We start from the raw sequence: 12911 nt of genomic DNA on the forward strand, positions 1-12911 counted from the left end.
CACCTATTGGTAGATGGCTATAAATAAAAAAAATGCAGACATTGAATATCCCTTTGAGCATGGTGAAGTTATTAATTATACTTGGATGGTGTATCAATAAACCCAGCCACTACAAAGATACAGGCGTCCTTCCTAGATCTGTTGCCGGAGAGGAAGGAAACCACATTTTCTATCCAAGATGGCGTAGCAGTCGGACGTGTGTTTGTCTTGTCCCGCGTAAATAGTCCTCGTATTTTTCGTATGCATTTCGTATATATTTTAATTTCACTTTCCATTTAGGAACTGAATATACATTATATACAACTGAATATACATTCCGCCTCACCCAATGTGGTACGGATCTGCTAATTTTTTTTATACTTTAGAACCGTAACCCCAATCAGAAGCTAGCCAGATAACTAGCTACTAGCTAGTAGTCAGTTAGCCACTGCTGCGGTCTTCACCCTTAACTCGGACACCAGCCAGCTTCAGCTCGGGCCAATACCTGCCAGTCTGCAAGCGCGATATCAACCCAGAGCATATAGGACTGCTTTTTCTCTACCACATCACCGGATTTTTTTCTACTTCATCACCGGATTTCAGCCGCAGGCTCTGGACATTTGCACCTTGATTTCGCAGCTAGCTAGCTGCAAACCGTGTGACTATTGGCTTACGTCGATCCCGGAGCAAACTTAAATTATTCCGGAGCTAGCCAGCTGAGGAGTTCCATCAGCCATTCCTGGGCTACAGTCTGCCAGACCCGTTTTTTTTTTTTTTTTTGCTGCAGATACGGAGCCCCACCGGGCCTTCACGACTGACTGCCGACGTTATCTGCCCGAGGGAGTTATCCAACTGGCACCTCCGTCGCGACGTTACCTGAACGCTCATCTGGGGCCCGCTAATCGTTAGCTGTCTTATCGGCTGTTATCTGAATAAGTATATCGGACAATTATTTTCTTGGGTCACTATATCTATTTTGCCAATTGGATTGATCCCCTCTACCACACGGAACCCCACTAATCTACCGACGGAAACGCACGAGGTGTCTAAAAATAGACCTCCATCCTATGCTATCTTGCTACCGATAGCCATCTACCCGGCCAGCTGTCTGGATCACCGTGACCCCAACCAACCTCTACTCACTGGACCCTTATTGATCACTCGATTAAGCATGCCTCTCCTTAATGTAAATATGCCTTGTCCATTGCTGTTCTGGTTAGTGTTTATTTGCTTATTTCACTGTAGAGCCTCTAGCCCTGCTCACTATACCATATCCAACCTTTCAGTTCCACCACCCACATATGCGATGACATCACCTGGTTTCAATGATGTTTCTAGAGACAATATCTCTCTCATCATCACTCAATACCTAGGTTTACCTCCACTGTATTCACATCCTACCATACCTTTGTCTGTACATTATTCCTTGAAGCTATTTTATCGCCCCCAGAAACGTCCTTTTACTCTCTGTTCTAGACGTTCTAGACGACCAATTCTCATAGCTTTTAGCCGTACCCTTATCCTAATCCTCCTCTGTTCCTCTGGTGATGTAGAGGTGAATCCAGGCCCTGCAGTACCTAGCTCCACTCCTATTCCCCAGGCGCTCTCTTTTGATGACTTCTGTAACCGTAATAGCCTTGGTTTCATGCATGTTAACATTAGAAGCCTCCTCCCTAAGTTTGTTTTGTTCACTGCTTTAGCACACTCTGCCAACCCGGATGTTTTAGCCGTGTCTGAATCCTGGCTTAGAAAGACCACCAAAAATTCTGACATTTTCATCCCCAACTACAAGATTTTCAGACAAGATAGAACGGCCAAAGGGGGCGGTGTTGCAATCTACTGCAAAGATTGCCTGCAGAGTTCTGTTTTACTATCCAGGTCTGTTCCCAAACAATTTGAACTTCTACTTTTAAAAATCCACCTCTCTAAAAACAAGTCTCTCACCGTTGCCGCCTGCTATAGACCACCCTCTGCCCCCAGCTGTGCTCTGGACACCATATGTGAACTGATTGCCCCCCATCTATCTTCAGAGCTCGTGCTGCTAGGCGACCTAAATTGGAACATGCTTAACACCCCAGCCATCCTACAATCTAAGCTTGATGCCCTCAATCTCACACAAATTATCAATGAACCTACCAGGTACCACCCCAATTCCGTAAACACTGGTACCCTCATAGATATCATCCTAACCAACTTGCCCTCCAAATACACCTCTGCTGTTTTCAACCAAGATCTCAGCGATCACTGCCTCATTGCCTGCATCCGTAATGGGTCAGCGGTCAAACGACCTCCACTCATCACTGTCAAACGCTCCCTGAAACACTTCAGCGAGCAGGCCTTTCTAATCGACCTGGCCGAGGTATCCTGGAAGGATATTGATCTCATCCCGTCAGTAGAGGATGCCTGGATATTTTTTTTTAAATGCCTTCCTCACCATCTTGAATAAGCATGCCCCATTCAAGAAATTTAGAACCAGGAACAGATATAGCCCTTGGTTCTCTCCTGACCTGACTGCCCTTAACCAACAGAAAAACATCCTATGGCGTTCTGCATTAGCATCGAACTGCCCCCGTGATATGCAACTTTTCAGGGAAGCTAGAAACCAATATACACAGGCAGTTAGAAAAGCCAAGGCTAGCTTTTTCAAGCAGAAATTTGCTTCCTGCAACACAAATTCAAAAAAGTTCTGGGACACTGTAAAGTCCATGGAGAATAAGAACACCTCCTCCCAGCTTCCAACTGCACTGAAGATAGGAAACACTGTCACCACCAACAAATCCACTATAATTGAGAATTTCAATAAGCATTTTTCTACGGCTGGCCATGCTTTCCACCTGGCTACCCCTACCCCGGTCAACAGCACTGCCCTCCCCTCTGCTACTCGCCCAAGCCTTCCCCATTTCTCTTTCTCCCAAATACAGTCAGCTGATGTTCTGAAAGAGCTGCAAAATCTGGACCCTTACAAATCAGCCGGGCTAGATAATCTGGAACCTTTCTTTCTAAAACTATCTGCTGAAATTGTTGCCACCCCTATTACTAGCCTTTTCAACCTCTCTTTCGTGTCTTCTGAGATTCCCAAAGATTGGAAAGCAGCTGCGGTTATCCCCCTCTTCAAAGGGGGGGACACTCTTGACCCTAACAGCTACAGACCTATATCTATCCTACCTTGCCTTTCTAAGGTCTTCGAAAGCCAAGTCAACAAACAGATTACCGACCATTTCGAATCCCACCATACCTTCTCCGCTATGCAATCTGGTTTCAGAGCTGGTCATGGGTGCACCTCAGCCACGCTCAAGGTCATAAACGATATCTTAACCGCCATCGATAGGAAACAGTACTGTGCAGCCGTATTCATTGACCTGGCCAAGGCTTTTGACTCTGTCAATCACCACATCCTCATCGGCAGACTCGACAGCCTTGGTTTCTCTAATGATTGCCTCGCCTGGTTCACCAACTACTTCTCTGATCGAGTTCAGTGTGTCAAATCGGAGGGTCTGTTGTCCGGGCCTCTGGCAGTCTCTATGGGGGTGCCACAGGGTTCAATTCTTGGACCGACTCTCTCCTCTGTATACATCAATGATGTCGCTCTTGCTGCTGGTGATTCTCTGATCCACCTCTACGCAGACGACACTATTCTGTATACTTCTGGCCCTTCTTTTGACACTGTGTTAACAACCCTCCAGGCGAGCTTCAATGCCGTACAGCTCTCCTTCCGTGGCCTCCAATTGCTTTAAATACAAGTAAAACTAAATGCATGCTCTTCAACCGATCGCTGCCTGCACCTGCCCGCCTGTCCAACATCACTACTCTGGACGGCTCTGACTTAGAATATGTGGACAACTACAAATACCTAGGTGTCTGGTTAGACTGTAAACTCTCCTTCCAGACTCACATCAAACATCTCCAATCCAAAGTTAAATCTAGAATTGGCTTCCTATTCCGCAACAAAGCATCCTTCACTCATGCTGCCAAACATACCCTTGTAAAACTGACCATCCTACCAATCCTCGACTTCGGTGATGTCATTTACAAAATAGCCTCCAAAACCCTACTCAATAAATTGGATGCAGTCTATCACAGTGCCATCCGTTTTGTCACCAAAGCCCCATATACTACCCACCACTGCGACCTGTACACTCTCGTTGGCTGGCCCTCGCTTCATACTCGTCGCCAAACCCACTGGCTCCAGGTCATCTACAAGACCCTGCTAGGTAAAGTCCCCCCTTATCTCAGCTCGCTGGTCACCATAGCAGCACCTACCTGTAGCACGCGCTCCAGCAGGTATATCTCTCTGGTCACCCCCAAAACCAATTCTTCCTTTGGCCGCCTCTCCTTCCAGTTCTCTGCTGCCAATGACTGGAACGAACTACAAAAATCTCTGAAACTGGAAACACTTATCTCCCTCACTAGCTTTAAGCACCAGCTGTCAGAGCAGCTCATAGATTACTGCACCTGTACATAGCCCATCTATAATTTAGCCCAAACAACTACCTCTTTACCTACTGTATTTATTTATTTATTTTGCTCCTTTGCACCCCATTATTTCTCTCTACTTTACACTTTCTTCCACTGCAAACCAACCATTCCAGTGTTTATTTTTATTTTTTATTATTATTATAATTTTTTTTACTTGCTATATTGTATTTACTTCGCCACCATGGCCTTTTTTATATTTTTATTTATTTATATATATATTTTATATATTTTGTTTGCCTTCACCTCCTTTATCTCACCTCACTTGCTCACATTGTATATAGACTTATTTTTCACTGTATTATTGACTGTATGTTTGTTTTACTCCATGTGTAACTATGTGTTGTTGTATGTGTCGAACTGCTTTGCTTTATCTTGGCCAGGTCGCAATTGTAAATGAGAACGTGTTCTCAATTTGCCTACCTGGTTAAATAAAGGTGAAATAAAATAAAAATAAATAAAAACCGCTCAGGGACTTCACCATGAGGCCAATGGTGACTTTAAAACAGTTAGAGTGTATTGGCTGTGATAGGAGAAAACTGAGGATGGATCAACAACATTGTAGTTACTCTACAACACTAACCTAATTGATAGAGTGAAAAGAAGGAAGCCTGTACAGAATAAAAATATGTCCCCCAATTCTTTTGCAACAAGGCACGAAAGTAATGCTGCAAAAAATGAGGCAAAACAATATATTTTTTTGTTCTGAATACAAAGTGTTATGTTTGAGGCAAATCCAATACAACATATTACTGAGTACCACTCTCCATATTTTCAAGCATAGTGGTGGCTGCATCGTGTTATGGGTATACTTGACTGAGGTTTTCAGAATAAAAAAATTAATGGAATGGAGCTAAGCAAGGTTACATTTTTATTTTTATTTTTTATAAATAAGCACAGGCAAAATCCTAGAGAAAAACCTGGTTCAGTCTGCTTTCCACCAGAGACTGGGAGATTAATTCACCTTTCGGCAGGACAATAACCTAAAACACATGGCCAAATCTACACTGGAGTTGCTTACCAAGAAGAATTTTCCTGAGTGGCTGCGTTACAGTTTTGACTTAAATCTACTTGAAGATCTATGGCAAGACCTGAAAATGGTTGTCTACCAATGATCAACAACCAATTTGACAGAGTTTGAAGAATTTTGAAAAGAATAATGGGCAAATGTTACACAATCCAGGTGTGGAAAGCTCTTACCCAGAAAGACTCACAGCTGTAACCGCTGCCAAAGGTGCTTCTATAAAGTATTGATTCAGGGTTGTGAATACTTATATAAATTAGATATTTCTGTATTTCATTAGCAAGCATTTCTAAAAACATGTATTCACTTTGTCATTATGGGGTATTGTGTGTAGACGGGTGAGCATTTTTTTGATTTAATCCATTTTGAATTCAGGCTGTAACACAAGAAAATGTGGAATAAGTCAAGGGGTATGAATAGTATACTGTATAAAGGTTAAACTGTACATATCACTTTGCCATTTTTCTATTGGTTTTCCCTACACATAAAATGGATATATCACTTAAGTTGATACTCAAGCTGTAAAAAGCATGCATTTCAAAACTACAGTTTAATGTAGTTGTCCTCCAAACATATCAGCTTTCTGCCAAGCAGGGAGAAATGTTTAAATCATCATTGGTGTAAGTATTTTTTAAATTTTATTTAAGCTTTATTTAACTAGGCAGGTCAGTTAAGAACACATTCTTATTTACAATGATGGCCTACCCTGGCCAAACCCTCCCCTAATCTGGACAACACTGGGCCAATTGTGCGCCGCCCTATGGGACACCCGATCATGGCCAGTTGTGATACAGCCCAGGATCTGTACTGATGCCTCTAGCACTGAGATGCAGTGCCTTAAACCGCTGCGCCACTCGGGAGCCCTCTATGGCTTTGCATTTAAGCACTTTATTTGACAAAGTATATCCAAGGATTTTTTGCACAACTACCCAAATCTGTATCCATATCTTTAGTACAAATAGACGTATAACTTCTTTTTTATTATCAGCAAGCAACATGAGGACACTATTGCAGCCAATGAGATGTTTTGAGGAAGTCTCAATTAGTCTTTCACAGAACAAACCATCCTGAAGTTAACAATGTGCTGGGCACAACAGCCTCACTCTGTAGTGTTTGGGTGGATGTGTGTTGTGTGTTTAGGCCTTAGGTTGTTGACTTACCCGGCTTGCACTCCTTTATTTTTGTTCACGTCGATGGTGGTGATGGAATGCTTCGCCCCAGACTGTACCTCCCAGTCCACAGTCCACTGGGCATTCTTTGACTTGGTTTGCAGAAGATTCACCCCTTTCTTTGCCTTGACCCTGCAATCGAGAGATAAAAGGAATGAATCAAATTTATGAACAGCCCATGATTTATCTGTGAGGTCAGAGGTTGTCGGTTTGTTTGTATACTGTAGTTCCATCATGTGCACAGCTTTGTATTACATCGGGGCAAATGCAATTTTGAAAGATCAATCAATGACAGTTAATGTAGTTGGACAATGTGGTGATAAACTGACTCTAAAGACAAAGGCTATTGCACTGGAATTTTGAAATCATGGATAAATGTCTGAATAATGCTTGAATAACGAATGAGAGTATTTCTCAACCAGCCAACTGTATATTAAGCATCAGGCAAAACAAAAAAAAACACTCCATATTCTTTGGTTCCATAATATTTTGAGAGCTTTAATATTGTGCTGTACTAGTGTTTTTAAGACTATGATCCATTTCAGTGACTCCGATTCATTTCCCCACACAAATGAGAGGGTATGAGGTATTACCCTGGTGTGGCCCATGTGAATTTAGCTCGCCATTGCGTTCGCACAAAACCGATTAATGAGTGAGCATAGAGAATCAGAAAGGTACAGCTGTGACTAGTAATACGCACCAATTCTGTAAGACTCTAGCCATCTTTGCAGCCCTGATAAGAGGCAAATGGAGGAGCTTGTGTGAACTACTAAGACACTAAAATTATTTATTCATTCCACACAGATGCCTTCTGCCATGGCAACTTCTATTAAGCGCTTCGCTGGAATGGCTGACTGCTAAACAGGAGCGGTTAGCTCTAAATGCTCCTAATCCTTCAAGGCCATATAGCTAATTCATACACTGGGGTCTAAAATGTCACTGGACATTTTCAGTGCAAACATTTATGCTCTGAAAGAGCGTTTAAGAAATGACTTCTCTTTAACCCTCGATGTGGTTTAATTCATTGTTGCTTGTAACCTGTGGAGAATAATTTTGTTTTGCACAAATAGCTAATGTGGATTGGTTTTCATCTAGTCTTCAGGAAATTACTCAGATTGTCAAAGACTGTGGTTAACACCTTGAAACACAATATTCCAGTGATGGCTCTATGCAACGGAAGGCAACTGTATTGAGTGACAGAAGCTCCTTGCCTCTGGATCATGAACAGCAATCTCAACAATGATCTTGAGCACTCCGATATTTATCTTGTTTATCACTCTAAGTACAGCTTTGAGGTTCGGCCGCCAGCACAGAGCCATGCAGATGAAGAGCTGGAAGGAAGGAGAAGGAAGAAAACCTGGCTGGCAGGGAGATGTTCTTTAGTGGGGCAGGCTGGGGAAATTAGAATGATCGAGCCAAGGAGTTAGAGGGGATCGCAAATCAAAACCTTGCAACTGCCAATGTTCACATCTGATACAGAATTTACTCATATCCTGCCCAATGAAATTATTGTTGTATTGCGGTGGCAGATACAGATGGGAACCAAAACGTGTGTTTTGCAACAGTCTGACAGTTACTAATTAACATAACATGATGATGTGTAGTTAAGGCCTGTCAAAACAGCAAACTCCCACCCATTGCGCAATTGGGGAGGTTGAGAGTCAGCAGTATGCCTGACAGGTTATTCTGCGACCTAGACCTCGGAATTCTGACCTTATTTCTTCAGGCTCTGGTAACCATATTCAAAGGCTGGCCAAACGCTTTAAAAGGGTGACAGCAAATTCATTGATGGGGTGAATCTTTCTGCCGGATTAACCCCCAACCGGTTTTCAAACGCTCTCTTCCTTTGCCTTTAAACCGCTCCCTCTGCACTCACCTGATAAAGCAGCGGCGGCACCACTTTGAGGATCGGGCCATGACCAATAGAGGAGGCTGCAGCGCCCTGTTTTTCAACAAGGCTTTGGTTTACTCTTTATCTCCAGTTATACGCAGCTGCCCGCCGTGTAAAAAAAAACACCTTTATTGATGATGTGGCACATTCCTATTTTTCAAATGTTAAATCTCTGAAGGTGCAAGTCAAGATAGGAATCTGTTTGCAGTTATCGCAAGAATCTTTCCCTGGGAAGTAAATCTGTGTGGAATAATTATGTACACCTGGAGCGTGCCCTTTCCAAACAGTATTACCACAAACAGAGTTGGATTGGTTTGGTTCAGATGAAAGAAGACGGCTCTAAAGTTCTAGTCCAGCTCAACGTGTCACCTTCAATACCAAGCTATGATGAACAGACCAACTCCTGGTAAACAAGACAGAACACAGTGGGACTTTAGTGGGACTCCAGTGGGACTCCAGTGGGACTCTAGCTGGTCAATGTTGTTAAGGAGTCAACACCAAGACCCGGTTGTTGTGGTTTCAACTTATTTGAATCAATGAATAATAGTCCGTATTAATCCCAGTAGTGTAACATGGCTATTATGTTTATTCTTCACATGTACACCAGTCAAATTACAGAAAAGAGCTTGGCTTGAACTGGAAACTAAAATATGAATAGAAACAGTTGTTGGTGCTTTAAGTCTAGCGTCCATCCAACCATATTAGCCTCTTCCCTCACTCTGCTTCCTTTTCCAGGCTCTCCCAGACACAACTCCCCAAGCTCTGCTTAACTGTTAAGGCAATGCCTGTGTGAAATGACCAAGCATTCACAACAAACCCTTTGCTTAGAGAATGCCAACCACTCACAGATTGCAACTCAGTTTTTTGGAAGTCGCTAGCGGTAGTATGTTGCGGTGGGGAGTGCCAAAAAACAAACATTTGACCATGGTGGCGGTGACAACAGCTCACAGATGAAGCGCAGTGCCACTGTTGGGCGGCCTAAACTCTAATGGATATCAAGCCTTGGCGTTTGTAACCTCGGCAGACTTCGGTGCACAAATGCAGGAAAAAAGTAAATAAAAAGGAACTAAAATGTCAGCACTAGAATGTCTCAAAGGCACTCCCTTTTGAATTACTGCAAAAACAGGGCATCTCCGACAGCTAAATTTGGCCAGCGAAGCCTTTTTCCACTGAAGCTCCATTAGTTTGAGGGGGCACTTTACAGACAACTTCTCCACTTGGAGTTCTGCAGTCACAACAAATTCCCATTCCATGACAGTATATTATTTATCTATCAATGTATGCTTGTCCTTGGCCCTGTGCTTGACGCAGTGCCCGTTTTATGTGACATGTGATTCAATCATGCACTTGACTGTGTGTGATATAACAGCTCGGCATGTATGATATGTTTATACAAGCTTGAGAAACATTATTGTTTGTTTCCAGCACTTTGCATCCTTGAAGTAGCAGCTTGATGTAATGTGAGGCAAAAAAAAACGATTTATTCCGATGCCACTCCATAAGCCTTCAATTGCACTGACAAAGCTATTATTTCAAAAATGTCACGACAACAATGGATTATGCTTACAAGGTGTGCTGCAAGCGACTGCTGTAGAAAATAGCACACAAGAGTATTACATACGGCACCAGTCAACAGGGGTTCATTGAGGGTCCACAAGTAATTCCTAAGTAGTTATTTATTGAATTGCAGTATTGTAATCTCAGATATTGTGTATGCCAGACCTTGAGATTCACTGTTCGGCAAAAAAGAGAGAGAAACAGCTTCGTTTTGCATCACCTTGCTGGAGAAGCACATGCCAGCTGCTCATTATTGTGGAAATATGAGAGGGATGTCGTTACGAGGACATGTCAACCTCGTCAGCCTCCATCTCTAGCCATGTGGACATTCTGCCATAATTGGCAGCGGGGAAGCAATCAGGACAGATGTTCGCTTTGCAACGAGACGCCCGGCACCACAAAAAGATCTGATGCGTCACACTGCTGATGCTCGTCTGACGGTAAACCGAGTGGCCAGCCCAGGCCCAGATGAAGGGCCAGCCACCACGGGTCGGGAATGATGAGCATCTTCAGTAATCTCTCGCTAAAACAAAAGACGATATGGGACGTGAACAGCGAGGGATGACCCGACAGTCGGGATTTACACTAATCTGACAAATCATCTAAGGGGAAAAGAGAAGGCACAGAGGCAAAGAGAATAACTGTATTATACTTCTTTCGAGTGGGGCATTTAATTGTTTTATTTATTTAACCTTTATTTAACTAGGCAAGTCAGTTATGAACAAATTCTTATTTACAATGACGGCCTATCCCGGCCAAACCCGGACGACGCTGGGCCAATTGTGCGCCACCCTTTGGGATTCCCAATCACGGCTGGTTGTGATGCAGCCTGGAATCCATTTAGGAGCACTTTTGGAAAATGCAGAGCAGAAACTTAGAACTGTTGATCAGATTGGGCTACATTTTCTCGTGCTTAATTTGTATTCTCCTAAGCAGCGAGTCGAAAAATAGAAAAATGCAGTTTTGACAAGCGCAGAAAAGGGTAACCAGGGCACTACAGTGCGACCATTTTACTTGCATAATCACCTAATTATTTTGCTGTGCCACCTGGAATTTTTATTTAGGAGCACCAGTGAGCCTATAAAAATTAAACATTATACCTTGAATATCTCAAATATATTTTTTTGTGATCCTACATTTTCTTTAATTGTTCTCCTAAACACGTGGTCCTTGTAATAAAGGTCAGCGTAGAGCCCCTGGTGACAGCAGCGTTTGTGTTCCTAATCCATTTATCTCAGAATGGAAAACAACTCTGAAGTTATCCTGATTATTTGAGGAGATAAAAGGGTCAAGGTTAAATAGCTTCACACAGACCAAACAGACCCAAAGAAACATTTGAAAACTGACTACTTAAAACAAAACACAATTGCAGGATTCAAAACAGAGGCTGCAGGCCTGGGAGGGAGGAGGGTTCCTGTCTTATCTTTAAGTGGTGTTGTGGGCTAACGTGTGGAGTGGAGACTCCCTTTTCTGTGCCCTGATGCCACTGATGTAGATGCAGCTATTTGCACACACAAACACACATAGGTGCACACACACATACAAACCACAGGCACACACTGATGCACAAACACACTGCAGAGCGAAGGCGGTGGCTGGGAATCCGTCCTCCTGGAACACAATTATTCTAAATAGTTTTTCCATCAGCCGGAGCCATGAGTAGAAGACCCTCGGGTGAGCCATAACCTTTCTGTGGAGGCAATCGGGAAAAAAGACGCTCTCCAATTTATTTGATAAGGCGAGTAGAACTCAGCGATGCCAACAGACACGGAGAACAAGAACATCAGGGCCTTTCTGAAACCAAGTTGCTGACATTTTCAGAGTTCACATCACGATGCATACATAATTATATTTTATTTTGTGTTAAAAAAATTCCCATTCCAAAGGAGAACTAAGAAAAGTTGAGAATTCCTATGGTTTGCGGTGCGGTATACCAGCAGATACATCTACCAATAGTCAAACAAAGGCTACTAGGCATTGGATGATAAGAGACACTGACAAACCATGTATCCCGCAAGGAAGGAAGGAAGGAAGGAAGGAAGGAAGGGAGAGGGAGAGGGAGAGGGGGAGAGAAAGAGAGAGAGAGAGAGGGAGAGGGAGAGAGAGAGAGAGAGAGAGAGAGAGAGAGAGAGAGAGAGAGAGAGAGAGAGAGAGAGAGAGAGAGAGAGAGAGAGAGAGAGAGAGAGAGAGAGTAAAGAAAGCTAGGCGTTTGTGCATAAATAAATGCTTCCAGGACAAAAGCAAGTTGTCACATTGTGATTGGACACTGGATGACTGTGAGGAATACTGATACACTTGAAGAGGTAAAATTATTTCGGGGGGGGGGGATTATATTATTGTTATGCGGTTCAGATAGCTTATCCATCCGTCGTGATGCGCAGTCTCGTCTCTCGGCCCCTCTCGCCGACAGAACAGAAATACTGACGCCATATATTAATTTGATGGAGAGATAAATGTCATGTCCAGCACTTCTAAAGATCAACGAAATATCAGATTCTATCCAATGCTCATTGAATGTCATAAAATACAGGAGACCTGGGATGGACTGACGGAGTAAGGAAACAAGAGGAAAAAAGGCGTAATATCTCGATTTGGGTCAGTTGTTTTGGGAAGGCCCCACACATTCTTAAAGCGTAGAAAAATGAAAGGAGAAAAACAACTCCCACCAATTGATTGAACGATTACACAAGACAATAACAGTGGGGATCGGCGAGCACGCTTCTCAACCCGAACCCAGAGCTTCTTAAGAGTGATGCCCCATGCTGTCGTTGCTGCTGTGAGTGGACCAGTTCTGTTCTCCAATGGAACCCTCTTTTCA

The 12911-nt window shown here is 43.2% G+C and overlaps 1 protein-coding gene across 2 annotated transcripts in view; it reads right to left on the minus strand.

The window, feature by feature from the left end:
* The window catches only part of tmem132e (transmembrane protein 132E), a 379620-nt gene that overhangs the window by 46847 nt on the left and 319862 nt on the right, over nucleotides 1-12911 (minus strand). For both annotated transcript variants that reach the window (XM_071339298.1, XM_071339297.1), the window contains exon 3: nucleotides 6637-6777. In XM_071339298.1, the coding sequence (XP_071195399.1) occupies nucleotides 6637-6777 (141 nt within the window). The remainder of the gene's footprint in view (nucleotides 1-6636; nucleotides 6778-12911) is intronic.

Source organism: Salvelinus alpinus, chromosome 13 (assembly GCF_045679555.1).
Source record: "Salvelinus alpinus chromosome 13, SLU_Salpinus.1, whole genome shotgun sequence".
NCBI classification, from domain to species: Eukaryota; Metazoa; Chordata; class Actinopteri; order Salmoniformes; family Salmonidae; genus Salvelinus; species Salvelinus alpinus.